The sequence below is a fragment of the Lutra lutra genome, chromosome 2, assembly GCF_902655055.1.
Source record: "Lutra lutra chromosome 2, mLutLut1.2, whole genome shotgun sequence".
In the NCBI taxonomy this organism is placed as follows: Eukaryota; Metazoa; Chordata; class Mammalia; order Carnivora; family Mustelidae; genus Lutra; species Lutra lutra.
The window spans coordinates 101,017,287-101,044,299 of NC_062279.1; the positions used below are offsets into that span (position 1 = coordinate 101,017,287).

The following is a 27,013-nucleotide window of genomic DNA, read 5'->3' on the forward strand; positions in this document are numbered from 1 at the left end:
GACAGGGAGGATTTCATTAAATAGTTGTACTTCTGTTGAATTATGTGCTTATGATACACAATTAGATGTGTTTAGAAACAATTTTTTTCAATTACTCTGCTATATGTTACATTAATAAACTATTCACATAGTTTATTAATATATATTAATATTTAATATACACATTATATATACATACATATATACATATATGTGTATGTATGTGTATATGTTTATATCAGTATTATCTTTGGGAAAAAAACAATGTGCTTCGTGCAAAGTAGATAGTTTTCTTAGAATGAGTTATTTAATGGACTGATTTAAAATACACGATTTTTTAAAAATAGTCTTTTCATTTTATAACAATAAATATAATCAACAAAGAAAGAAGAAAGGCTGGAACAACTTTCTAATTCCTCATAATTTTAGTACGGGCTGTTTGCATATTGGGGAGGCCCATAAAAGATAATTTTGAGCATTTAAAAAAATAAAATTCTTACTTTTTAATTTCCACAAACATGACTGAATATTGCAAGTATTGACTAGAAATTGCTCTCTTAAGCAAGGCCTTTATTCACCATAAAGTTCTGTTTCTCTTATCTTGGCTTTTTAAGTTTTTACACTAGACTTAAAGACGGATAGAAAATTTTGAATTTCCCCGTTTGAGTGGTTAAAGTCAAACTAGAATATTGAAGTTCAAAAACAAAAAACATGCGACCTTGGTATGTGAATCATCTGACTTGGTTTTCTGTACCAGTTCCATAAAGTAAGCAGAAGATCACCCCTGTATTTGTGATACAGAATCACATTATTAGGTGACCCGAGTGATGGTAACTCTCAGTTAATCGAAAGCTGGGCAATTCCAGAACTTGCAGCAGAAGAGGAACTCAGGACTTAGCAGCACCACTGTTTTACCATGAACTTGTACATACTCATTTTCTGGGTAAACATGGCCAGTGGGCTTTCTGTTAACTTCACTATGGTGGGGAGAGATGCCACCACTGCTTTTTCCTTTTCTACTGTTTCTGTGGCCTGGATAGACCCTGAGATGAATCATACAGTATCAAGTGTAGACGAAAAGCACAGTGGAAACCACAAAATAGTTACCTTACTTTATACTCACTGCACAAGGCCTGTAATAGAATATTCCAAACTATAAACTTGAAGCTATAATTTTTTTTTTTTTTCCTGGTGGAAATTCTTCCAGTTGGCCCTGGAAGTTACCTCCTCATTTAACCAGCAATAGTTCTCATCATACATGGCAGGTGGCCTGTATTATTTATTTCCATCGCTCCCAGTGTTGGCAAGCTTTTCAGTTTCTCAAATCCCTTATTTCAGACTGACTTCTTGTTTCCAACCCTCAGTTTTATTCACTTCTTGGTCACTAGAACTTGAGAAGAGACGCTTTGAAGCAAAAGACTTTGTTTTTATCTGCCTTTACTTGTGTCCTTCTCCACGTCCCCCAGGTCCTGATGGTGCATGATGCTTCAGGTGAATGAATGGATGAGTGGGTGGAAAACTGTGAGTGAGGACTCTGTGTCGCCTCAAAGTCATGAAAACTGTTATCTTGCAGCCTTCTTTCTTCCTCCAAGCAACATCAGTGTCCCTCTTTTAAACACTCCTCCTAGATTCTATTTTTAACCCCTTGGATCATTCTCAGTGCTCCTTCCTGAACTTTCTCCAAGTTAGAGAAAAGGTGTACTCTTACCTATCAAAATGTTTCAAACAAACAAACAAACAAACAAACAACTTTAAGACCAAAGTGCATGTCGTGGTTTTTGGTTGAACCTTTCTGGCGCAGGTCCAATCGCCAGACAAGAGGATCACCTAAGATTTCGCTGAAGTATAGACTTGTTGACATTGAATTCAGGACAATGAAATTTCCTGTAAATACATTAAGTTTCTCTGTAAATATGTCAGTCTAACTAAAGAAGGTTTACCATTAATCCATTAGGGATTATTAAAAAAAAAAGTATAATCCTGACTGCTGGGGTAGTTTTATCCAAAGCTAGTATTATTAACATTAACCATAACTACTTTATGTATTGCACTGAAACTCAGGAAACTAAGATTTTTATCCTCTCTGCTACATTTTCTCTGTTCCATTATCATCCAGCAGGGAATTTGATATTATTAGAACCCCTGTCACAGGCTCTTGATGCTTAGGAGTCTGTACTTGGCTTACTAACTTCCAGCCTTTGAGTTAGATTCCACTGACTCTGAAATATTCCTCTTATCTGTCCCAGCCAGATGAAGGCAAAGCCACTGAAGCTGGGAACAAGGGGGAAAACCCATGACAAGTGAGTGTTCTAGTTTTGCCCCTCTGAGAATAATAGGCCTCAGGAAACAAGATAACGTGCTGAAGTCATGATGACTCTTAAGCCCAGCAGATTTTCAGAAGCCACAGTCAGCACTGTGACCTGTGAATAACAGTGAATGGAAACCAGGATGCCACCTTCCAAAAATAGGTCTCTTCTTATCCATTTAAGTATTGGCTCCTGGTGTTTACCCGCAGTGATGGGGGAACCTCCAGGCTGATGATTTCTTGTTCACCATCAGAGGAAGGGCAAATTCCTAAAGTTTTCATTCAGTTAAAGATTACCAGGGGAGGTATTTGCCTGCACGATGGATGAGGCTTGCAAGGGTTCTCACCTCCACATCCTAGGAATGGAAAGGACTCGAACTGGGTATGTCAGTCCACTCCTTTTAGCCCAGACCCCCATCAGGCCAGCATCCCCCTGCAGTGCATGGGGAGTGAATTTAAGAGAGACTTCCCCACATTTAATCTACTGGACACATTACCTCCTAGGGCAGTGGGAGGCGGTGGGGGCGGGGAGAGAGGGGAAACCTCCAAAATAAAAAATAGCCTTACACTTCACCTTACAGTCATACATAATATAGAGGGGATCCCAGGTTTTCCTTAGGCTCTGGGTCTTAAGAAAACCTTTGTATTGAGGAGACATAAAAGTGTTTACCTCAAGGGAAGAATACTATTTTGAGATATCCTTTTTCCTATTCTATTCCTATTCTCTACTCTTTAAACTCTGAGGATTTCTGTTTCCTCATTGGAAGAGTGAAGATTTCCTAAGCAAGATCTAAGCCCCCTGACAGCCTCAGTATTCTATTATTATAATTTCCCTTGCTATAATCTGCATTTAACCTTTCCAATCTCCATGAAAGTTTTTGTTCCCTCTAATTTCTCCTTACTGACACCCATAAATACTCTTAAGGTATTTCTGACTGTCAAATCCAAGTCATTTCCTAAGTATATCAGAGAGACATCTGACATGTTCTCTCCCTTTACTTTCCTCGGTGGCTCTTTCTGTTCTAACATATTGCATAATTCACTTAAAAAAATCTTTGCAAAATTTTTTTTAAAAAAATCTTTGCATTACTATGTAAATCTTATGAGAAGAGAGATTTTTGTCAGTTTTGTACCCTGATCCTTCGTCCCAGTACGTAAAAGAATAAATGCTGCTAATTATCCACATTTCTTCATTTCATGTTGGTTTCCCATTGATCCATTGTCCAAGGCTGCATCGCAACATGCACGGCAACACTGTAACCAGCAAACTTCCGACAATTAACTTTTACTTCCAAAGTTTATGCAGAGTGTCGTTTGAAATGATGCTTTGTGTTGTATGTATGGTCAGTAATGATTAAATTCAGAATTTGACTTTCATTTGTAATCATAAGCTTCTATGTAAAACTTCCTTCATATGTGTACATGGCTTCTAAATTCAATTCAATTTAGACTTGGAAATTTGAGACTTTTTTATTAGCATGGATATGTTTGGTCCATTATTAATTTTTACTGTATCCTCTTGTAATTAGCTAAGTTTCATATATATAATCTTGAAAATTTAGACAGCATTTATTTTATTTTATTTTATCTTATTTGAGAGAGAGCACATGCATGCACAAAGGAGCAGGGGAAGGTGGAGGGAGAGGCGGAAGGGTAGAGGAAGAGAGAAAGGAAGAGGGAGAATCAGACTCCCCACTGAATGTGGAGTGCACAGGCCAATGCAGGACTTGATACCAGGATGCTGAGATCATAACCTGAGCCCAAGTCAGACGCTTAACTGACTCAAACACCCAAGTGGCCCTAGAGAGCATTTACTTTTATCCTTAAATATCCAAATATTATTAGAACAAAAATTACCTTTCCTATTACCTTTTGTTTCTATTAGAATACTTCTGTGTAGGGGCGCCTGGGTGGCTCAGTGGGTTAAAGCCTCTGCTTTCAGCTCAGGTCATGATCCCAGGGTCCTGGGATCGAGCCCCACATTGGACTCTCTGCTCTGTAGGGAGCCTGCTTCCTCCTCTCTCTCCCTGCCTGCCTCTCTTGCCTACTTGTAATCTCTGTCTGTCAAATAAATAAATAAATAATCTTTAAAATAAAAAAAAAAGAATACTTCTGTGTATGAAATAGTCATACACAATGTATTATAGAAATTACTGTGCTGGGACTTTAATCACCTACCCAGCATGATACAAGTCAAGTGCTATGTTTGTGCTTACCCTTTATAATAATTGGTTCTCAGTTTTGAAGATCCTATCTGGTTCTTTCTTAAATGTCAAATTTCCACTTCTCTTTTTGTCTTGATGTGGGGATTCCCAACCTCTTGATAACTGCTATAGTTATTATTATTTTATTTTGTAACCCCAGCCTTTTTACCCAGGTGGCATTTAAGAATAATGAAGTTAAAATTAATTATAGTTTGAGACTTGTGTGACATTTCTGAAAATTATTGGTGCAACTCAGAATTCTGCCAAACCACAACCAAGAATCACTTCTTTAGCTTATGCTCACCAAAAAAGGAAATTTTCTTAGTTTGTGATGAGGTGTGTTTGAAAAAGGAAAAAGCAGGCAGGGAAAGGAAGGGAAGCAACATTTGTGGAGTGCTCATTGAGTTCCTAGTGTTCTATCAGATGTTTTCACATATATCAAATTCTTTTTGACTCTTCTGTACCACCCACCATAAATGTGAAAGTGGTCCCATTTTCAGATGAGGCGATCAAAACTTAGGCATTCTGAGTTATTTGGCCAGAGGGCACTGCTGGCAGGCATCAGAGCTGCGAGTGGAATCCAGGCCAACCTTGCTCTGAAGCACAGGGGCTTTCCATTCACATCACGTCTCCTGGTCTACCAGTGAGCTGGCAGCACGCCATCGCCATGGCAGTGTGACCCCGAGTGGGTCTGGATGGGAAGATTCCCTGCCACAGTGACCTAAGAGAATGTCTGTAGGACATGGCGGGGCTCTCCCCCACTCTCTTCTTTAAGGTCTGTAATGATATTTTTGGTATGTGATGTAAAGAATGTGAATCAGTTTGAGCCTCTGTCTTTGTATTTACTGCTGTTCTCATTTTATTTACATGAATGGCCTTTTGAGAAATGATACTATCTCAAGAGGATATCAAGATATCAAGAGGATATCTTAAAACAGAAAAAAGTCAACTAGAAAACATACAGAGGCCCATCTTATTTATGTCCCTCCAGAAAGGATACAGAACAGCCTCTGTAAATACAGTCAGGTAAAATGAAGTGTAAAGTTTGAATGGGAAGGTGGAAGAAAGGGAAACTGAGGCACAAAGACATAATAGCCCCAGGAGGACAGTCTTCCAATGGATAGCATACATTTACAGGAAACAGGACACACCTCTGGTCACTCAGTGTCCTCGGACTTCTTGCCCCTGCCTCGGGCCTCGGGGTTCAACTGGATTTATAGGCTATTAGTATGGGAAGGGAGCCCACAGACCATCTCATTTTTCCTCTACAAATGAAGAAACTGAGGCCTGGTGAGAAATGTTGAGGCAAAAACACACATCTCCATTCCTCAAGCTGCCTCGTAAAGAACCCATTTCTTCGAACTTTGATCCCTGTGTATGCTGTCTTGCCCACCACAGAGCATATTTCACAGGCTGGAGAGAGTTTCCATGGGGTGGCCACCATGGCTGAGAACTATACCGTAAAATGAGTAAACACAAGAACTCCCCGTTCAACTGCTCACCAGCTGGATGTCCTTGGGCAAATTACGTAACCTCTCTGAGATTCAGTTTCATCATCTTATAAATTAGAGCCGATGATCTAATAGTTCATGACTTACTGGTGAAGATTGGATGGGATTAGGTATGTAAGGCTATAAAAATAATTTTTAACACATCTTTCCATGAAGCAGTTTATGGTAATTCACTCCGTCGTATTATATGCAAGAACTCTACCTTCTTTGGTAGATCATGAAGAGTTAGTGAGGGATGATTGAATTTGTGTTTATCAAATGTTTATGTCCTCTCCAAATTTTAAGCCAGTTCCACAGTGGATTCAGATGAAAGGTCAGATCAAGTGGCCGCTCCAAAGAGAGTGACCTGACTTGACGTGGGTATTTTAACAGAATCTTCCGACCTGGCTTACTGACCTGCCTCTCATTCCTCTGTGTAGTTCTCCCTAGAGACTGGACAAGGGAACTTAAAGCCCCTGTATATGTAAATGAACACAGTTTCCCCAGCATCATTTTATGATGGGTTCAAGTTCATCTGCAGAGCAGGTTGCAAAGATGAAAGGAGAAAGATCTCGAATATTCCTGTCACTCCCTCTGGAAAGCTCCTTCCCACCAGAAGGAGGTGACAGAGGAAACTGCCATAGATATGCCAGTTGCCAAGCTTGTTTTCTGAACCGGAAGTCAAGGACAAAACACGGATGGATGTGGTCCTATTTTAATTGAGCAAATAGGTACTGAGCACCAACTATGAGCCACACTATGATGCTACTGACAGTAGAGTGATGAATCAGACATCATTCTTACCCTCAAAAATCTTACAGTCTGGCCGAGAAACCTGGTGGGTAAGCAGGTGCTTTAGTGCATAAAATAAATACTCTGAATAAAAGTTTCTTTTTTAAGATTGAAGGAAACTTTGGTGGTTCTAGGCACTTTCAGGAGGAGAAGCATCCAGGTAATTAACGCTGCTCCAGGAAAGTAGAGTGTTTTTCTCTGCTTCCTTTTCTCCTGTTGATCCTGAAAATACATCAGCAACACAACGCAATGGCAAGCTCCTAGGATTGAAGGGAGGCCCCTGCTCTGCTCCCATTAAGTAATTTTTAATTAAAAAAAAAAAAAAAAAGTTTCCCTTTTAGGAGCTATGTGTGTTCTTGAGCTACTCTCTGTTGCAGAGATCACCCCAGTGCCTGGGCTCAAGGCTGCTCCTCCTGTGTCGCTGAGGTCCCGCGAGGTCCCGCGGGAATACAAGCCAGGGAGCGCTTCTGCGCAGTGTCACGAGGGCACAGTCAGAGTGGGCGTCCTGTAAATTAACAGTGCAGCCACGGCAAACTGAACAGCCTCCCGTGGTCCTGCTCTGATCACTTCAAACACGTACCTCCACGCAGCGCTTCTGAAACCAGGTTTCACGTCAAAGGCAGGAAACGACAATCTCCTTCATGTAGCTCAGAAACTGAAGTGAAACTTGCAGCCAGGTTTCCCAGACCTGTGGTCGTAGAGCTTCCTCTCTCCTCCCTCTACCAGCCCCTGCCTCCTGTTGCTTTGTAGCTGAATTCTCCGAACAGATCCTGCAGTTCATTTGGCCTATCACTCACCTGGAGTTCCTCCTTTAAGGGACCAAGGGCCTACCTTGGACCTTAGGTGGAAATATAATGAGTTTGTGGTGGCTACATTTTCTAAGTTTCTTTTGATTGCAAATGACAGAAACCCACCTTGGCTAGATGAATTTAAAACAAAACAAAACAAAACAAAACCAAACAAAAAACAAAAAAGGTGGGGAAGAGGAGTACAGTGAGAGAAGTGGATTTTTTTTTTTTTGTAAGGATATTAGTATTCTTGTCCATAATATAAAGGCAGGATGAACACCAAGAGCCAATAAAGAATCAGCCCCATGATCACGGCAAGTCTGAGGCTTTCAGCAAACCAAAAAGCCTCCCTTGGCCTTACTCTGATCACCTCAAAAATGTACCTCTGAGACATTTCTGAGACCAGGTTTTCTGTGAAAGGCAGGAAAGAACAGTCTCCTTCATGTAGCTCAGAAACTGAAGATAGTGGGCCTTTTCTCTGGTAGATCCCTGGGAAGTGAGTCCCGTGAGTGCACTGGGGGGAAGTGTTTGTGGGGGACACCCAGGATCTGTGGGGATCTACCCTGGTGTACAAGAATGGAACAGTCTCTGCAGAAGGAGAAATCATCATAAGCCCAGCAGCCGTGCCAAGGAGTCTATGTATTGTTTTCTCCTTGACCAGAACCATTAAGCTAGGAAGACCTCAGGAGGTGGGATTACCAGTGGGAGCTATCATTTTATAAGTAGATTGCCATTTTTCTTCATTCCACCATTCAGTCTAGCCTCATTCATGGTCTTACTAGCTAAAATCAATCTAAACTCAATTCTGCTTTCCTGTTGACTCATTATCATTTCTCTCAGTTTAGCGTTTGTTGGTTAAAGTTTAGAAGAGGTTTTTGAAATAGAATATTATTCCCCCCAGTGGAGATTTGGACAGCTGTACTTGACATTGTGGTCCCGTCCTTATCCTGGAGCAGGGTGATCATGACCCTGGGAGGTTGGCTCCTCCCAGGCTCTTCTTTGATGTAACCCTGACCTGCTATGGCATTCATATATCCCCTCACTGATCAATCCTTCATTATGTCAGCATCTCTACTGGGAGGCGGAGACACAAATATAAATTTGGCACCATACCTGCTCTGAAGGGACTCTCAGGGTTGGGAATTGCACCTGTTGAAAAGACAATGGGTTTACAATACCAAGTGGTTATAGCGTTGTGGCTCAGGCAGCACCCCTGCCCAGAGGTCCTTATATTGTAACACAGTGGGCCCCCAAGGCTATGCTTATCTTCCAGGAACTGGTGACCCCCAAAGATGCCCACCTCTCTCCCTGCACCTGTGAATATGTTACATTCTGTAGCAGAGGGAATTAAGTTTGTAGGTGGAATTAAGACTACCCGTCAGCTGACTTTGGATGGGGAGGTTACTCTGGATTTTCCAGGTGGGCACACTAATCATAAGGGTCCTTGTAAGTAAATGATGGAGGCGGTAGAGGGAGACCCAGAGACATGGCAGAGTGGGCAGGCCTCACACGCATTGTTGCTGGCTTTGAAGATGGAGGAATGGAGCCACCAGGGAAGGGATGGTGGCAGCTTCCGGAAGCTAGAAAAGATGGAATGGATTCTTCCCTAGAGCCTTTCCAGAAAGAGAGCATCCCTGCCAATCCCTTGATTTTAGATTAATGGGACCCATTTCAGACTTCTGACCTCCAGAACTGTAAGATAAGAAATCTGAGTTGTTTTAAGCCCTATGGTGGTAGTGATTTGTCACAGAAACAAAGGGAAGTCACTACAGGTAGTATGCTTGGTTATGTGCAAAACCGGAATTGATTCAGTGTGTCTTTCCAGCACATCATTTAAAAAATTATTTTCATATTAAACATAGGGAAAAGGATGAAAATCTAGCATCCTCTTGGAAGAGAAAGCGCGAGATTTCACATTTTTTCTAACTTGAAAACTGCTTTGAGCCTTGGGCTCCAGGCCCCTCTCCTCCACTGTCAGATGGAAGGTTTAGGAGGGGCCCATGCGGCTTGAAAGGCCGTCGGCGGCTACTAGACTCTGTCATTTTCATTCTTGGCAGAATGTCACACATGGGGCTTTTTTAACTCGACATTTAAAAATGCATGTTCCAGAGATGCGATCATTGGGTTTTCGTTTAAGAATTTAAAAATACTCTATATCAAGGCATAATAACATCTCACATTTTCATAATCCTTTCACAAACACTTTTTATTCAGTGCTTCAGACAGCCTTGTGAAGAAAGGTCATTATTCTCACGTGTCCAAGGAGGAAACAGAAGCTAGAACGATTGTCCAGCGTCCACGGGAACAGAGTGGCAGTGGTGGCTCTTTCCATGATGCCATGGTGACCATCGGTCACATCACTGGAGGGAGGGGCATCTTTGTGGAGGGCACCTTGGAGCCAGGCCCACATTCACAAGCACCTGGCACCGTTACGATGGTGTAACACGGCCCTTAAGCCTGTGCAACGTCTGCTCTTGATTTAGGTGTCTCTGCTTTCATTATGACTCTAAAACTGTAAACCTGTCGCTAGCCCCTTGTCCCGATATGACTGGATCTGTTCTCATGAAAGGATCACATTGACAAGAGAGCGCTGACAATTCGCAAGCATGGGATGGGGGCTGCGGGTCCCTGTGAAAGCCATTTTTCATTGTGATCCCAATGCTTCAGGTGTGACCTGGATGCAGAAGAAGGAGGCCAGGGTCTCATTCTTCTCTGGGGCCCAGGTCAGAGACCCTCCCCTGGCTTTTCTTGGTGATTCTTGTCAAAGAACAGGAGGGGGTCCCATGGGCCTGTCCTCAGAGGCCACAGGTGTTTCTTGCAGTCATTAGGTCACGCATACTCGAGCACAGAGCACCAACACTATAATCGGCTGTCTTTGTTTGTAGGTGTATTATTATTATAATGTACTTTTTACCTGCAGAGGTGGTCTCTGTCCTCATTGTCTCACTTACACCAGTTCAAGTTCCATACTTTCGTTTTCTTTTTTTTTTTTTTCCTTCATTTATTTGAGAGAGAGAAAGAGCATGAGCAGGAGGGAAGGGCAGAGGCTAAGGGAGAAGCAGACTTTCCACTGAACAGGGAGCGTGATGCGGGGCTCCATCCCAGGACCCTGGGATCATGACCTGAGCCGAAGGCAGATGCTTAACCCACTGAGCCACCCAGTGCCCAAGGTCCATACGTTCTATAATCTTTCGAAGTACTTTTTCAAAGGAGCCTTCTCACCACCCTTATGAAATAACACCCTCTTCCTGACGCTTCCCTCATCACCTGCTATGCCTTTATCTCGCTCTGTTAGGGTTTCTATAACACTGCTCTCTCCTGACATATTGTATTTCTTTTCATTTTTTTTTTTTTTTCTGGCTCCCCAACCAGAGAAGCAGGTGCTGTATCTTCTTTGTTTGCTGTTGTATTCTGACTGCCTGGATGAGTGTCTGGCACATAGGAGAGCCCAGTAAATATTTGTTGAATGTCTTCCTGAGTTCTTTACATCTCCCTGAATAGTACAATCTCAGGCCTGCCTTTGCGAGACCCCAGTGAAATAAAAAGCAAGAAACCACCCCAAGGAGGAAGAATCCCTTAACTTACTCTTTTTGTAAAGTGTCTAGTTTCTGATCAGCTGATTGACTGAGGGAAGACCAAAAGTTTTGAATCAGAAGTGCTCTCAGGCTTGAAGGGACACGCTGAAGCCCCCCAAAACTGGCCCCTGTTGGAGCCCTTTTTCTGCCTGACCCTCTCCTCCAGGTGGAAGTGGGCAATCGTGCATAAGCCAGTTCAGTCACATTCACTAGAGCAAAGCAAATTTTCATGTAGCTTATTTTGTTAATTGGGTGGTAGGAGACAGTAGGGATAATGCAACGAGTCCACTTTTTCTGAGACCCACTGATCTGTTACAAGTTTGTTCTGAAACTAGTGAGCAATAAGGACTGTGGAATAAATCCTCTCATACCCCAGTGCATTTGTTCGCTTTTCCTTTAGTGGCTTTTGTAAAGCCTTCTTGTAAGTTTCCAGTTACAACTTAAGGTCTAGATCCATGTGTCCCCCTCCACCAAAGTTTTTCCGAAGTGTTCCATGGAAGGGGTCTTTCGGGCCCCCAGGAGCCCCCAGCATGCGTCGTCCTCATCTCTGACCTTGGTCTTATCACCCTGTTCATTTAAATGGCAACCGTTAAGTAATATCCATTGCTAGTTCTGTCTGAGCACTGGGAGGACAGAAATCATCTCCTCATGCTTTCTATATCTAGTCTCCACCTTAAGTGCCTGGCACATGGGTGCGACTCAGGAAACGTCGAGAAAATGAACAAGTGAAAAGATGTGAACATAAGAGGCTAAAATCTAGCCATGGTTCTCTGGTTGTTAGCCTGTGGGCCTTCTTTCTGGGGCTGCTCTCTGACAATGTTCTTTTGTCTTCACTCAGGCACCCTGATTGTCCTGAAACACCCCTACCCGAGAAAAGTGGAAGAACCTTCCATTTACGAGTCTGTCCGGGTTCACACAGCAATGCAGACGGGCAGAACGGAAAGTGACCTCGTGCCCACCGCACCTTCCGTAAGTGGCTGACCGTGGTGCCCTAACAAATGTGCAAGGAAGTGTTAAGATACTTTAAGAAGTATGTTTGTTCACGTGAAAATTCTACCTTGGGAACTAAAACCTGGAAAGGAACATCCAGCGTGAAGCCCGTGACTCAGTTTCTCTGATCCAGGGTAAAACATTAAAAAAACAAAACAAAACAAAAAAAACAATGTCATAGCGATAGATAGGATTCTAAATACTTCGAAAACACTGCTTAAATTCCTGTCCTTACTTAGAAGGGGGAGAGATGTTGATGTTCACACAGTTGGCTACACTGTTACTCTTCCACGAGTTTCTTCTATTAAGAATTTTTTTTTTTTTTAACATTTCAATTGTCTGTGAAGGATAAATATTCCCCACTTTGACTATAAAATCTTAGGATGTTGTTTTCTCCTATTCCTTCTCTCCCTCACTGAAGGGAGGGTACAGATAGAACACATTTGCCCTTCTTGGCAGTGCGGACCATTGTTCAGTTTCTGTGCAGCCCGAGCATTCATTGTTCCTCAGGAGCCCATCCCCGTTTGTTCTGTAAGCTGTGACCCCGCAAACATACCTCCTGGCACCGCTTCCTCTCTCCCCTGCACTGTGCTGGCGGCTCTCCCCTTCTTCCTCTCTCCCATGTTTGCCGAATACTCCTGGCGTAAGACGTCAGGATTTGTGTGTGTAATAAAGAAGACAACACACAAAGGAAATACAAAGAACCTTGAAAAAAAAAAAGGTCCTACATTTTACTGTAGGACCTATCCTGCCACCACAGAGATCTTTTTTAAAAAGCAAATGGGTCACATGACCTCCCTGCTCAATCTTTGGCGGTGCCCGCTGTCTTCCCCGTCCTCCTGACCCTGCTCTATTTCTGGCCTCACCTGTGCTCCTCCCATGCTCACACCAACGTGCATTCCCCTAACTGGGCTCCTTCTCCCCTCCCCGTCACTGACATGTGCCAACATGGCGGCTGTCCCTTCATCAGCCTTGAAGACGGATGTCAGAGACCAGTGTCTCTCAGGATGCCCTCCTGGGCCCCTCCTAGCATTCTTTAAAATGGCCCTCTTTTGTGTTCCCAGCACCCTCTGCTTGCCTTTACCCTGCTGTCCTCATGGGGCAGGGCAGAAGGGCATTGTTAACACCTGCGCATGTGTCTGCTCACCCCCTTCCCCACCCCCTTGTGGGCCTAACACTTCTGGGGACAAAAATCATAACTTGTCTTTGTGGTTTTTTGGAGCCTAGCCTGGTTCATGGCGCACGTTACATTTTTGTTTCTGTGCTCCATCGACTCAAAAATAAAAATCCTGGAAATGGTTGAAGGAGGTAGTTTATTTAGCTTTGTTAGAGTTGGAGGAGGAAGCATGAAACCCAGAACTAGCAAAACTGAGGAAAGCAAGACCATAAATAGTCCCAAGTCAAAACGGACCAAGTCAAATAGTCCCAAGTCCAAACGGACCAAAGAAAAAATCAAGCCTTACGTCCTAATTGATTCTTCGATTTCCAGCCAACCCACCTCTCCCCGACTTTCCCACCCACCAGTCACCTCAACATCTCGTTCATCTGTCCTCTCCATGTAACTTCACATTCTCCTCAGTTACCCTTCCCTTAAAGATCCCCACCCAGGGTCAGTTGTATCATATACCCTACTATGTGTGCTCTTTATCAACAGTAAAATGTAGGACCTAATCTGTAGACCTGGTGTGAGCAGGAGAGCTAGCATCCTTAGGTAGAGACAGACGTCTTGAAACCAAATTCTGCAAGCCTTATTGCCTACCTTCTTTGCACACTCCAAGGATCTGACAGGTTCTCCTACCCAAGTATCTCAGTATGCTTGTGCACAGAAGGTTCTGTATAATGGAGTTTTTAAAACAATATTGAGGGATTGGTGGGGCATGGCTGCACCCACACTGTATGATGACAAATCCATGGAGTTTATTGTGCATTAATACAGGCAGAAAACGATCAACATTTTCTAGTGTTGCAGGGAGAGAGAACAGTGCAAGGAGAGAGAACAGTGCAAAAGCCCGAGGTGGGAACTGAATTGAGGTGTTTTGAAGATTAGCAAGAAAAATATAATGATTGACATGAAGTGGGGAGAAGCAAGGTGGTAGGAGATGAGGTTGTTGAGGGAAGGAGGGGTCAGTCCTGTCAGGTGGTGGTTTTCTCAAAGGGCCCATCCCTCAGCTGAGCGCTGGGAAATTCACAGTGCTTTGGGGAGCTGCTGGCATTAGCGGGTGTTGGGAGCTATGAAGAGCCTGACACTTTAGCCTGCTTGCACACTAATAGAGCTGCACGGCATCACGGCAGACTGCTGGTTGGCTGCCATTTCCTCTGGAAGGAGACACTGTCTCCATCTTCTAAAGTTGTTTGCCCTAAGAACATGCTTTAAAAATGGGTCTGTGAGGCGCCTGGGTGACTCGGTCATATAAGCATCTGCTTTCAGCTCAGGTCATGATCCCAGACTCCTGGATTGAGCCCCACATTGGGCTCCCTGCTCAGTGCAGAGTCTGCTTCTCCCTCTCCCCCTTCCCCTCTCCTCTGCTCATGTACCCTCTATTTCTCAAAGAAAAAATTGTTTCTCAAATAAATAAAAAAACATTTAAAAAAATAAAAATGGGTCTGGAACAACGGGCTATTAGTGCCTTGCTTATAAGACACACAGAGACATGAGAGCTCTGGAGAATTGTTTCCCAGCAATGGGCAGGGGCCACGGAGGCTAAATACACTGCCACACATGGGGAAGAATTCTCCTGTCCAAAATGTCAGCTGTGTCGCCTTTAAACAACGTGAAAGGCCTTGTAGGACAAGATAAAGGATTGATTTTTGTTTTACGTGTCCAGGAGAAATTATAAGAGTTTAGAGCAACATAATTTAAGTCTTAAAATTTTTAAAAAGCTCATTGCCCATGCTAAGTGGAAAATGGAATGTGGCCGAAGTTGGAGGAAGGACACTGGTGAGGGGACTGTTGGAGCAGTCCAGTGAGAGATGGTGGCAGTTGAAACTACACAGGCAGTGGGGTAAGAACTGATGAACTTCAGGGTGCGCTGTGAGGTAGAAGAGACGAGACTTAGGACAGATCGAATGTGAGATGTGCAAGAGAGTCTCACAGTCGTCCTCCTGCTGTTTACCAAGATGGTGGAGTTGGGTTTGGGGGATGGGAATGAGCAGTTCTGTTTTGGACCCAGGAAACGTGAAATACCAATTGGTTGTGTTGGTGGAGATTGAGATGATCTGATTCGCAAACTGACATAGAATAGGTCCCAATCTAAATTGTCAGTTTCCTTAGCTTCCCTGTTGTGAGATTTCTATTCCCTTTACTTCTGCAAATTTTTCTCTTTGTTCTGTTACTCTACCGGTGTAAGATACAGTGTAACACCATACTAGAACAAAATGTCCTACAGTTTCTTTGGGAATTTATGAAGTTCTAAATTTCTTTATCTTAGGGTCCTTATTTTATGCATATTTCTATTTGCATGGTTCTCTACCATTCCTTACATTTTATAGGCCCCAGCTACATGTGTGATGTTATTACCCTTGAATTAATGCTGTGTGAGTTAAGAAATGACTCATTGTCACTTCAGATCCCCTTTGGATAAATCAAGTGTAAATAAATCTGCATTCCTGGAAGTCTTTTCCACAGAATAGAGGTCTCAAGAGACAGTCTCTGAAAAAAAAGGTGGGGGGAGGGCTGTAATGGGGGAGGTTCATGTGATAAAATAAATATTGGATATGCTATTTCTCATGTCCCCTCTTAAAATTCACAAGGCATACTGGCAGAATACATCTCTGGGAAGTAAAGAAATCCCTCTACTTCATCCAAAGTTTTCCAAATGCATTGACCCAATGTCAATGTGTGTGTGCATGACCCAATGTCAAAGTGTGCACACACTTGGGCACGCATTTGTGCATAATACCCCTGCAACAATTTAAGCAGCTGGGTTTTAAATGACATACTCTGCCCAACACTTTTAGAAGTGATGGGATGTGGCTTATTGTTTGCAAATTGCTAACTCAAGTTAGAAGAGTCTTTGAGTTTTTGCCTCTTGCTACAGAACTCCCCACCAATGACCCAATCTGCAAACAGTCTCTCACAACACAGGGACAATTTTCAAGTGTCTCGGTGAAGAATGTAGGGCGATTATTTAAAGATCAAAGGCAAACTGGTGTTTCATTTTAAAATGGGACCGGAATAGAAAGACAAATCATGTGGCGATAGTTCTGGGCTTCACTTGGTGCTTCTTTCTTTTTCAGCTGGGCACCAAAGAAGGTTACCTCACCAAACAGGGGGGCCTGGTCAAGGTAAGGAAACATGTCTCTGCTAGCCCCGGCCACACAGAGAGACAGCTCCTGTAGACTCAATTCTCGCTTTGACATTTTTAAAAAGCACAATTGCCTATTTTGAGCTGCTGCACTATTTTTCTGTTTCAAAAGCTGGTCTTTATGACTAGTATTAGTCAAAATTCTGGAAAATCACTTGACTTTTCTTTGGCAAAGTCAAATGTGTGAGAGTAGTCTACCATTAAGACCTCCCAAAATGTACAGTCCTTTAAATGGAACAAGCCAGGATGAAAAGTAGCAAGTGAACTCTAGAATATTTCTTTTCTTTTTTTAAACTAAGAAGAAGTAAAAATTGCATAAAATGTTAACCTAAAAGTAGGCCAAAACGTCACTGGCATTAATGTAATTCTGTTATAAAATCCTAAAGAAAACACAAAACTTTACTAGTTTGGGATATCCAACTGTCCCTCCATTGATGTAATTGTATTTTTTAAGTTATGATGCCTCATTTTAATATCCAAGAAGGCCTTCATGGAATATGTCTACTCCTCCCTATTTTAAGAGTTAGGGCACTTAACCTCTCTCCTGGGTACTGGCCCGCTTGCATTCAACCTAAATATTTGGTTATTTGTGTCCCTACTAGACTGGATGCTCCCCAAGGATAGGAAGTATTTATATTTGTGGCATATTTATTTTTAGGTTCTCTGTTACTTCTTTTAACTGGATACATTGCTGCCCAAGATAACGGGAGGGTTCTATTAGTACATAAGAGAGGGAAGGTGGGGAACAACAGTTCCCACCACCAATACCGTGGAGCTCTTAGGCAAGTCTTAGAAAATCCTGTGGTTTGAGGTTCCCGAACTTCAGTTTGTATATTTGTGAAACGAGACTATTTGGCATTGTATAAAGATTGGCTAGATAGTATCTAGCCCATCGTAGGTGCCCACAGAATGGTATCTGTTCTTATCATAGAGTTAATAAGACAGATATCTAGTGGTTTGTTATAACACCTTGCATATTTATGACAGGCTATTTCTTCTTATTTATTTAAATATGTCAATATCTCTGCCTTCATTATGAACTTCATGCATGGATTCATTTTAGTTTTTGTAGCTATTTTGAAATGTCCCTTCAGAAATGACTTACCACACAATGTTTTATTGTATCTAATCTTTTAGATACTTTTCAAGTGAAAGGAAATCGTCCAGTTCAATATTGTCTTCCTCAATTCAAAACCTACATGTTTTAATTATTTTTTTTTCCTCAGACCTGGAAAACAAGATGGTTCACGTTGCACAGGAATGAACTGAAATACTTCAAAGACCAGATGGTGAGAAATATGATAACACATTTTCCCTTTAAAAATCAGCTCTAATAAACACAATAACAACAACAACAACAAAAAATCAGCTTTCTAGATGCAAGGAACATCTGCCTTTGAAATCTCTGAAATTTTCCTTATGAGCTCCTGAAACACCAATAAATGACTGGAAATGTGAATTCTTGATTCCTGATAGGGGCGGAGTTTTTTTCTTTTTAAGTAAGCTTTACACCCAACGTGGGGCTCGAACTCATGCCCCAAGATCAAGAGCAGCATGCTTTGCCAGTCAGCCAGGAACCTTGAGCGGAGTGCTTTTGCAAGGATGAGATTTGTGTCCCAGAAACTAGCTAAACTAGCTCCCCAGGGTACATCATCCCCTTGTTTAGGGCAATGGAGTTATTCTCTTGTCATGATGTATGAGCTCTCTCTGCTGCAGTTTCTCATTTTACTAAAAATAAGTCCCCAGGATGCCTGGGTGGCTCAGTCGGTTAAGCATCTGCCTTTGGCTCAGGTCATGACCCCAGTGTCCTGGGATGGAGCCCCACATTGGGTTCCCTGCTCGGTGGGGAGCCTGCTTCTCCCTCTCCCTTTGCCGCTCCCCCTGCTTGTGCTCTCTCTCTCTCTGACAAATAAATAAATAAAATATTTAAAAAATTTTTAAAAAGTATGTCAATTTCTGGGATGCCTGGGTGGCTCAGTTGGTTAAGCACACCACTGTCGATCTCAGCTCAGGTTTTAATTTTAGGGTGGTGAGTTCAAGCCCTGCACTGGGCTCCATGCTGGGAATGGAGCCTACTCAAAACAAAAACCAAAAAACCCATGTCCATTTCCCATGCCCATTTCATTAAGCCAATTTGAAATTATTTTATTTCTTCTCACTTTCCCTATACAAAATTTCCGAGAAAGCAGAAGTTTAAAAACATGAAAGAAAATATGACTCCCTTCCATGTTTAAAATACCTCCACTAAATTTAAATTGATAAAGACGATCTTCCCAACATCCAGTCTCATGAATAGCCAACCCCCAAACCAGGGGTTATAACTAACCTGAATAAGTGTCTCTGTGATCAGTCCCCTTAGTGAAAGTAAAATTGACAGGTGCACACAGTGCAAGACTTTTAGGGGACTAAGGGATGAACAAATTTGTGTGTTTTTTTTTTTTTGTGATGACATAGGTTGCTTTTTTTTTCAAGTCACCAGAACCAATTCGGATCCTAGACTTGACAGAATGTTCGGCTGTGCAATTTGATTATTCACAGGAAAGAGTAAACTGTTTTTGGTAAGTTGTTTTGTAAAGCAAATGATTTTAAAAGTCTTCTTGCCAATTATTTTAGCTGGGGAATAAAAGAAAAACCTGTATATCTTAATGTAAATGAGTGTCTTGATCTGAGGGGCATGGATTTAACTAGCACACAGGGCATGTATATCAGCAGTGCTTCCAGCTGACTATGACATAATATCTCATTTAAAGTGACTTAGACTGGAAGGTGCCTGGGGGGTTCAGTTGGTTAAGGGTCTGCCTTCAGCTCAGGTCATGATCTCAGGGTCCTGGGATGGAGCCCCACATCAGGCTCCCTGCTCAGTGGGGAGTCTGCTTCTCCCTCTCTCTGCCCTTCCCCCTCCCCCTGCTCATGCTTTCTCTCAAATAAATAAACAAAATCCTTAAAAATAAATAAAGTGACTTAAATAGGCGGGCCCAGTGGCTATAGCTGTTTATGTTGTATACCATATAAGTATATACATAACAGGATTCCATTCATGTTTTATTCCTTTTAAGTTTTTTACTCAATTTTAATTTCAACTTTGACTCCAACAGTGGGTAATTTATATTATTATGACAATTTCTGGCAGATGGCAGAAAAGTGTTTTTGTTTAACCTCATTAGTAGATCATGACAATTTTCTAACTAGGAGAAGTAGTGTCTTGCAAAAGGAGTGTCTTATTTCCCACAAAGTTTTATTTTAATGTTTTTCAAATGTACAAATGCTGAAAGACTTACATACCCATATACCTTTCAGCTACATGCATCATTAATATTTTGTTGTACCTGCTTTATCTTTGATTCACTTTTTTCCTAAACCAGTTGAGAGTAAGTTGGAGGTACATTGGCACTTTACCCCTATATACCTGAGTATGCATTTCCTAAGAATAAAAATGCCACATTACATACTCCCCCAAATTAATATTAACTAATTAACATTAACCTCAACCAATAACGGATATCTTTTTAAAATTCACATAAATGTACCACAAGCCAGTGGGGCGGGTTATTTCTTGTATAACAAAATAGGAGGACACAGACAGCTAGCTTGACAAGATTGGTACCAGCGTCTCTACAGTTCTCTTGGGCTTTAGCAGTTCACTTGCTACTTTATTGTCCAAGAGAGCTACTCTAGCTGTAGCCCTCACATTTTCAGGTCACTCACAAAGAAGGATGTAGGGATGGTATCAGCCATGTCTGTCCCTTTTTATCAGGAAGGCAGACATTTTCTCAGAAACCTTCTATTGGGTTTTCCCTCCCATCTCATTGGCCACGGTTAGGTCCCATGGCCATCGCTAGCAACAGGGGAAGCTAGAAAACTAGTAAGATCATATTGGCTCCAACTAATTATCATTTATCGCCTGGGGCTCTGTTAGCAAGAAGAAAGGGAAAATTATCTGTATTAATAGGTGATTAATAATGTCTCTCACAGGGAGTACTGAGCAATGACAATTCCAGAAAGCAGTTTTGCATAATGTGACAGGTTAACAGCACCCCAGTCCCACTGTCCCCTCACCGCCCAACAGGACCTCATGTCAAGGTTTATCTTCTACACACAGGGACTTAGGTCTTGTCTATTCAACACTAATTACAGACACGAACAAGATACGGTGCTTTGGTTCTAGAATATAGAAAACCTCCTGAATTTCAGTTTGAAGTTTGTTTTTTTTTTTTTTCCCCATGAGAGGCAGGGAAAAAGGATTTGAAGTGTTTTGCATCTCAGCTGTAAGGACAGGAAGTATGGGCAAGATGTAAGTTAAGGCTGACCTTATTAGTCAAAAGATTTGCCTATAGAGCCAAAGAGAGTCAATGAAGAGTTATCATAGTTCTTGAATAAGCTGTTCATGCCAGTAGGAGAGTTTGTCTTCTTCTAGCAGAGAGTAACTCATTACAGAGTAGGCAAAAAGAATAGTTGAGATTTATTATCTTTTTTTTCCTGTCCCAGATAGTCAAAACTGCTTACATCCACAGAGGATAGCTTATTTCTCATGGAATCAAGCCAATACAAATGAGTTTCTTAAGTAAAGTCTTATCTGTCCTGCTTATTCTTTGACTCATGGTACAGGTTCTGAGTCATTTAACACATCAGCTGAATAAGCACACAAGTGTATTCAGTCAAAGACGTCAGTGACAAAAGGATCTGGGGATATCCTGGACATGTTTTCTTTTTTGAATTCTCATTCAAAAATACAAATCTGGCTGGTGATAATAATATGAGTCTCCAGCTTCCTCAACATTTCTGCTGTTTGCTGGCAGGAATCGCTCTGTATCTACCAAGTCTTCAAGTTGCTCTTTATTGATTCTTTTTTTCTGTTGAATAGTCTAGTTTCTGTTCAACTAATATGTTCAACTAACCACCTGGAATATCTTAAGTTTTTCTTTTGTCTTGTCAGCTTGGTGTTTCCATTCAGGACATTTTATCTCTGTGCAAAGACAGGAGTAGAAGCTGACGAGTGGATCAAGATACTACGTTGGAAACTGGTGAGTTACACAAATTCTCTGGATGCCTAGTACTCAGAAGTAACATAGTGATGATTTCAAACATATTGCTACTAAAACTGTCGGACTATCCCTAGAGTCAATGGGATGTCCACTGGCAGGTTTATGGAAGTTGTTCATTCCTGAGAGACAAAGAAGGCATGCAGACGGGGGTAAAAGAGAAAGGACAGAGCTGCACTGGGATCTCAGCCCCAGAGCCTTAGCCTCAAGCCCTCAAGTACATTAGTCTTAGTGAGTCGTTAGTCCTATATATTTTTCTTTATCTGTTTTTATGTAATTAACTGACACATAGAAACTCGTTGAGTATTTTCTAGATGCAGGCACTTTTGCTTTTGGTTATGTTTTCAGTGTGAAATCCAAATAAATACACCACTCATTTTGAGACAGTCTCAGTGTATTTGATATTGAGTGGAGTAATACTGTGGCATGTGAAACATTTGCTCAGATATGAATGAACTTTTTATTCTTCGTATGTTGTAATTATGCAAATGACACATTATTAGAGAAAAATTAAGGCAAAAATAGATCAGATTCACATACTTGTAGACTTCTCCCTATACAAATAAATATTCAAAAACAAAAAATTAATCATTCATTAGTGTTCTTTACCTGTGCACTCCACTGATGTATAATAAACAATATTCCCTATCAATAAATTTAGACCCAAGTATTCATTTTGATTCATTGAGTAGTACTGCATTTATTTTTTTTTATTTTTATTTTTTTAAAGATTTTATTTATTTCACAGAGAGAGATCACAAGCAGGCAGAGAGGCAGGTAGAGAGAGAGGAGGAAGCAGGCTCCCTGCTGAGCAGAGAGCCCGATTCGGGGCTCGATCCCAGGACCCTGAGATCATGACCTGAGCCGAAGGCAGTGGCTTAACCCACTGAGCCACCCAGGCGCCCCGAGTAGTACTGCATTTAATGAATTACCTAAGTCTTAGGCCAATTCCCAGTTTGTATGTTTTAGCAGTGACTTTACAGTATTTATCCTGAGAAAAATAAGAAAACCATACTGAAAATTGTCACATGTTGATTTAGTTGCATAGTGTCCTTAGTAACAGCATGTCTTATTTAATGTTAAGCTCGTTATCTTAAATTGCTCAATAATCAATATGCATATGTGTTTGCTTTATTAAAGTCTCAAATAAGAAAGCAGCTCGACCAAAGGGAAGGCACAATCCGATCTCGGTCATTCATCTTTAAATAGACCTTTCCTGACCCAGGATGTCCTGACCCGGGACCACGGCGGCATGGTCCCTGATGCTGTGATCTGCAACAGGCTTCAGAGGAAGGTTAAGGATTTTTCTTTCGAAACAAATCGAACGCAGATGCGGGTTCGGACCTTTCAGAACCCACCGCATTTGTGAACTCATGGGTCACTGCTTGCCCTTCAAGATGTTGTCGTCTCCTTGAGAATACCTAAGCATCACCGTTCTGATGGGAACTGATGACACCACCAACCCAGGCATGCTCACTCTTAGAATGGGCGAGAGATCATCAAGGGTTTTTGTTTTCCCTCACTGCGGTCCCCGAGCTGGTTGACATTAGTTGCCTGGGGTCTCATTCTGTATCATGGTCAGCTCATCTGACATCCAGGTTGTGCTGTCCACCAGGAAGGGAACAGCTATGTCCTCTGATGCTTCTACAGAAAGTGTATGCAACTAGCAAACACCAAAGACTTGGTGGCGGGCGGGGGGGGGGGGGGGTGCGTGCATTCTTTTTGCTTTTTTTTTTCTTTATACAGAAAACAAAACATTTCCAAAACTAAAATGGGAAATGTTTGCGGTTATTTATTTTCTCTTCGTTAAAGGCTCAGAAATCTAGTGGGTGCTGCCTTCCCTTCTAATGATAAATCTGTGTGAACTAAATGTCCTGTAGAACCTCAGATAGGATGAGAAAGATAAAGGGAGGTAAAACCTAAAAAACATCTCTTAATCATTTGGCGGAGTGGGGTGTGGGGGGGGGGACGGTATTAAAGAGTAAGAAAACATAAATGGAAGAAAGGGAATAAAACAGTAGATAACTTGTAGTTAGTTTATTAACAATAGTCGGAATGATTACTATTAGCACTATAACAATAATAGAGCACTTGGAAGCACCAGCTTGTCTCCATCCAACATTTCTGCACACAGACAGAGAGACTTCTCAGGCAGAGAAGAGGGTGCTATGCCAGTCTCTCCCCCCAGGGTGAGCGGTCCCTGTTGGCTGAAGGGAGGTAAGAAGCCCCTTAGCTCTGAGATCGCTGAGCACCCTGAGCCCTTCCTCAAGAGCAGACTTCCGTGGTCGGTTGAAGGAGCAACACTAAATCCACATGAATTATACGATGACGTGTTACACCGCATTTGCAAGCTAGAATAAGGGGGTTGAAATCAGGAAATATGATGCTGGCATCCAGAGCTCACAGATTCTAACCCCTTCTCTTATCTTTATTAATACTGCTTTTTTAGGTAGACGTTTGAAGGGAGATAAAAGTGGAGGGAGGGCCCAGAATAACGAGTATGGAGCAGAGATCTGCTACAACACTGCTTTTGCAGTCCAAGTGCATAACTTGATTGATACGTTTCTTGTTATTTAAATATCCGGAACTCTGAAGTTACATTTTTGTATATTTCCACAAGGTTTTTAATGTATTTTGTTATGTGTGTATCACATGAAATAAAGCAAATGTCAAGTTAAAATGTATTCTGTCAGGTTCGCCAAGTAAGGAGTTGCAAATGAATCCTCACTGAGATGAGCAGTTCAGGTTTTGTTTTCGTAGAACCCAGAGTTTTTCTTTGTGCAGGTAATATTACTGTCCTTACTTTTTGTAAAATATGCCATGTTTATTTATATTCTTTGGCTAAGTTTATTAAAACAAGCATTTTTGCTGTGCCTGTAACATTTTGCTAATAAAATATATTTTTAATATCTGTAATTTAAAAAGAAATAACGACTGATTAATGTCATAAATGGCCATGAAGAGAACCCACTTCCATTAGACTGTGTGCTACAGAGAATTTGGGGTTGAAGAGCCAGTCCCGGTCCTGAAGGAGTTCTCAGTTAAATATGGAAAAAGAGAATATATATATGATAACGTATCGAAGTAAATAAGACAAATTCTGCACGTGAGGCACTTGAAGCTCTGTGATGGAGAGAGTACATCTCAGCAGGGGTAGAGTCACTTTTGGAGGGGTTCTGACATGAAGAGGTCAAGCTAACTTATAACGTAACATGTACTACATAAGTCACCAGAACTGCCTCAACCGGGAAGACAGTAAACCAGAAGCAATACCACATTTCTGGAAGGGTTTTAGAGCTCGGTGTCACCATCAACGACTCGCAGGATGCAGGGCAGGTGGTTTCCCACCACATCCTCATGCAGCCCACCCATCTGGCCAGGGCGGAAAATAGATGGATCTTGGAGAATGACAGTGGATTATCAATCAGGTGGCAATGCCCACTGCAGCTACAGTTCTAGATACGATTCCGTTACTTGAGGAGGTTAACACATCCCCTGGTCCCTGACATGCAGCTATTGATCTGGCAAATTATTTTTTTTCTATTGGTAAAGACGACCAGGGGCAGCTGGCTTTGTCTGGCAAGGTCAGCAGCCACCTTTCGCCATCCTGTCTCAGAGGTTTATCCGACTTCAGTTCAGCCCTATGCCATCATTTAGTCCACACCGACCTTGATCACATTTCTCGTAACATTGCATGGGTCCACTGCACTGATGATGACATGATGCTGATTGGGCCTACGGAGCAAGAAGTAGCAACTGTTCTAGACATAGCGGTAAGATCATGTGTTTGAGGGTAGGAGATAAATTCAGCAAAAACTCAGGAGCTTTCCACCTCACTGAGATTCTTGGGGTCCGGTGGCATGGGATAGGTCAAGAGAGCTTTTCTGGGATAAAGGGTAACTTGTTGCATCCGGCCCCTTTCACAACCAAGAAAGAGGCACAATACCTACTGGGCCTCTTTGGATTTGGGAAGTAACAGATTTCTCATATTGCTCATGGAATTTGTTGGTTTTACCATGTTCCTTCTCATCCTGAAGCAGCAGGCCCAACAGAATGGTGGAATGGAGTTTTGAAGACTCAGTTACAGCACTCCCTGGGTGGCAATGCCTGGCTGGGCAGGGGCAGTATCCCCAGGTTCTTAGGCTGTGCCAGTCTAGGGGTTCTTGTTCCAAAGGGAGGAATGCTTCCTTCCAGCAGGAGAACAATGATCTATCTATTCAACTGGACATTAAGACTGCTGCCAGCTTTGGGCTCCTATCTGTGATTCAACAGGTAAGGGAGGAATGGCTGTATTGGTGGGTGTGACTGAGCCTCATTACCAGGGGGAAACTGGGCTGTGACTGCACCATGGAGGGAAGAGTATGTTCACACAGGACATCTAGGGGATCTCAGTGCCACCGAGTCCTGTGACTGAAGTCAGTGGAAAACTATAATTTCAATTCAGGCAGGATAGCCCATGGGTTGGATTCTTGAGGAATAAAGGTTTGGGCCACTCCACAGGCAGAGCTGTGACCAGCTGAGGGGCTTGCTGAGGGCACAGGGAGTATGGCGTGGGGTAATGGGAGACAATTATAAACACCAGCTACAATCACACACTCAATTGAGAGACAAGGACTGTGATTATTACATTTCTTCCTTGTTTTGTTATGAATGTGTGTACATAAATATGTATTATAAATACATATTTAGCCAAGTTTCCTTTCCTCTTGTACCCTCTTATCATCTAACATAAGATGTATTAAAAATGGTTAACCTTACATCACAGCATTTAAACTGTAATATAGGAAGGAGAACTAAGAACTCTGCATCCTCTTCTGGGGAGAGGGAACATGTCCTCCGTATGTGGGTTGTTTGATGTTTGATGACAGAAATACAACTTGGTTACTGACTTTATTTGGACGTTAAGTGTGCTTTAGGAAGATGTCTATAATGCCAAGCTAACAAGTGCAGACTGTGAAAGTTAGTTTTAGGTATCAACTTAGCAAGGCTGCAATGCCCTGTTATTCAAGAGACCACAAATCTACATGTGGCAGTGTTATTTTATAGATGTGCTTAGCATCCATCTACCATCCACTGAATCTAAATAAAGAGATTATCTTCCCTAATATGAGCAGGCTCATCCAGTCAGTTGAAAGGCCGACCTTAAGAGCAAAACAGAGGTTTCCATGAGGAAATCGGAAGCTTTCTGCCTGAAGACTGCAGCCGCAGCTCCCTCCTGAGGTTGCCCAAACTTCGGGCCTGACCTATGGATTTTGGACCACTCACTTCCCACAATCACATAAATCAGTTCCTTGAAATACATTTATTATTTTTATTTTTTTTTAAGATTTTATTTATTTATTTGACAGAGAGAGATCACAAGTAGACGGAGAGGAAGGCAGAGAGAGAGAGAGAGAGAGAGGGAAGCAGGCTTCTTGCTGAGCAGAGAGCCCGATGTGGGACTCGATCCCAGGACCCTGAGATCATGACCTGAGCCGAAGGCAGCGGCTTAACCCACTGAGCCACCCAGGCGCCCTTGAAATACATTTAATACCTATCTATCCTGCT

The 27,013-nt window shown here is 42.1% G+C and overlaps 1 protein-coding gene across 2 annotated transcripts in view; it reads left to right on the top strand.

The window, feature by feature from the left end:
• Positions 1–24,382, top strand: part of DAPP1 (dual adaptor of phosphotyrosine and 3-phosphoinositides 1) — a 54,608-nt gene extending 30,226 nt beyond the window's left edge. For both annotated transcript variants that reach the window (XM_047718073.1, XM_047718072.1), the window contains 6 exons: positions 11,972–12,102; positions 16,360–16,407; positions 17,654–17,716; positions 18,900–18,985; positions 21,361–21,448; positions 22,607–24,382. In XM_047718073.1, coding sequence (XP_047574029.1) covers positions 11,972–12,102; positions 16,360–16,407; positions 17,654–17,716; positions 18,900–18,985; positions 21,361–21,448; positions 22,607–22,675 — 485 coding nt within the window. In that variant the 3' untranslated portion in view covers positions 22,676–24,382. The remainder of the gene's footprint in view (positions 1–11,971; positions 12,103–16,359; positions 16,408–17,653; positions 17,717–18,899; positions 18,986–21,360; positions 21,449–22,606) is intronic.
• Positions 24,383–27,013: the final 2,631 nt, after the last annotated feature.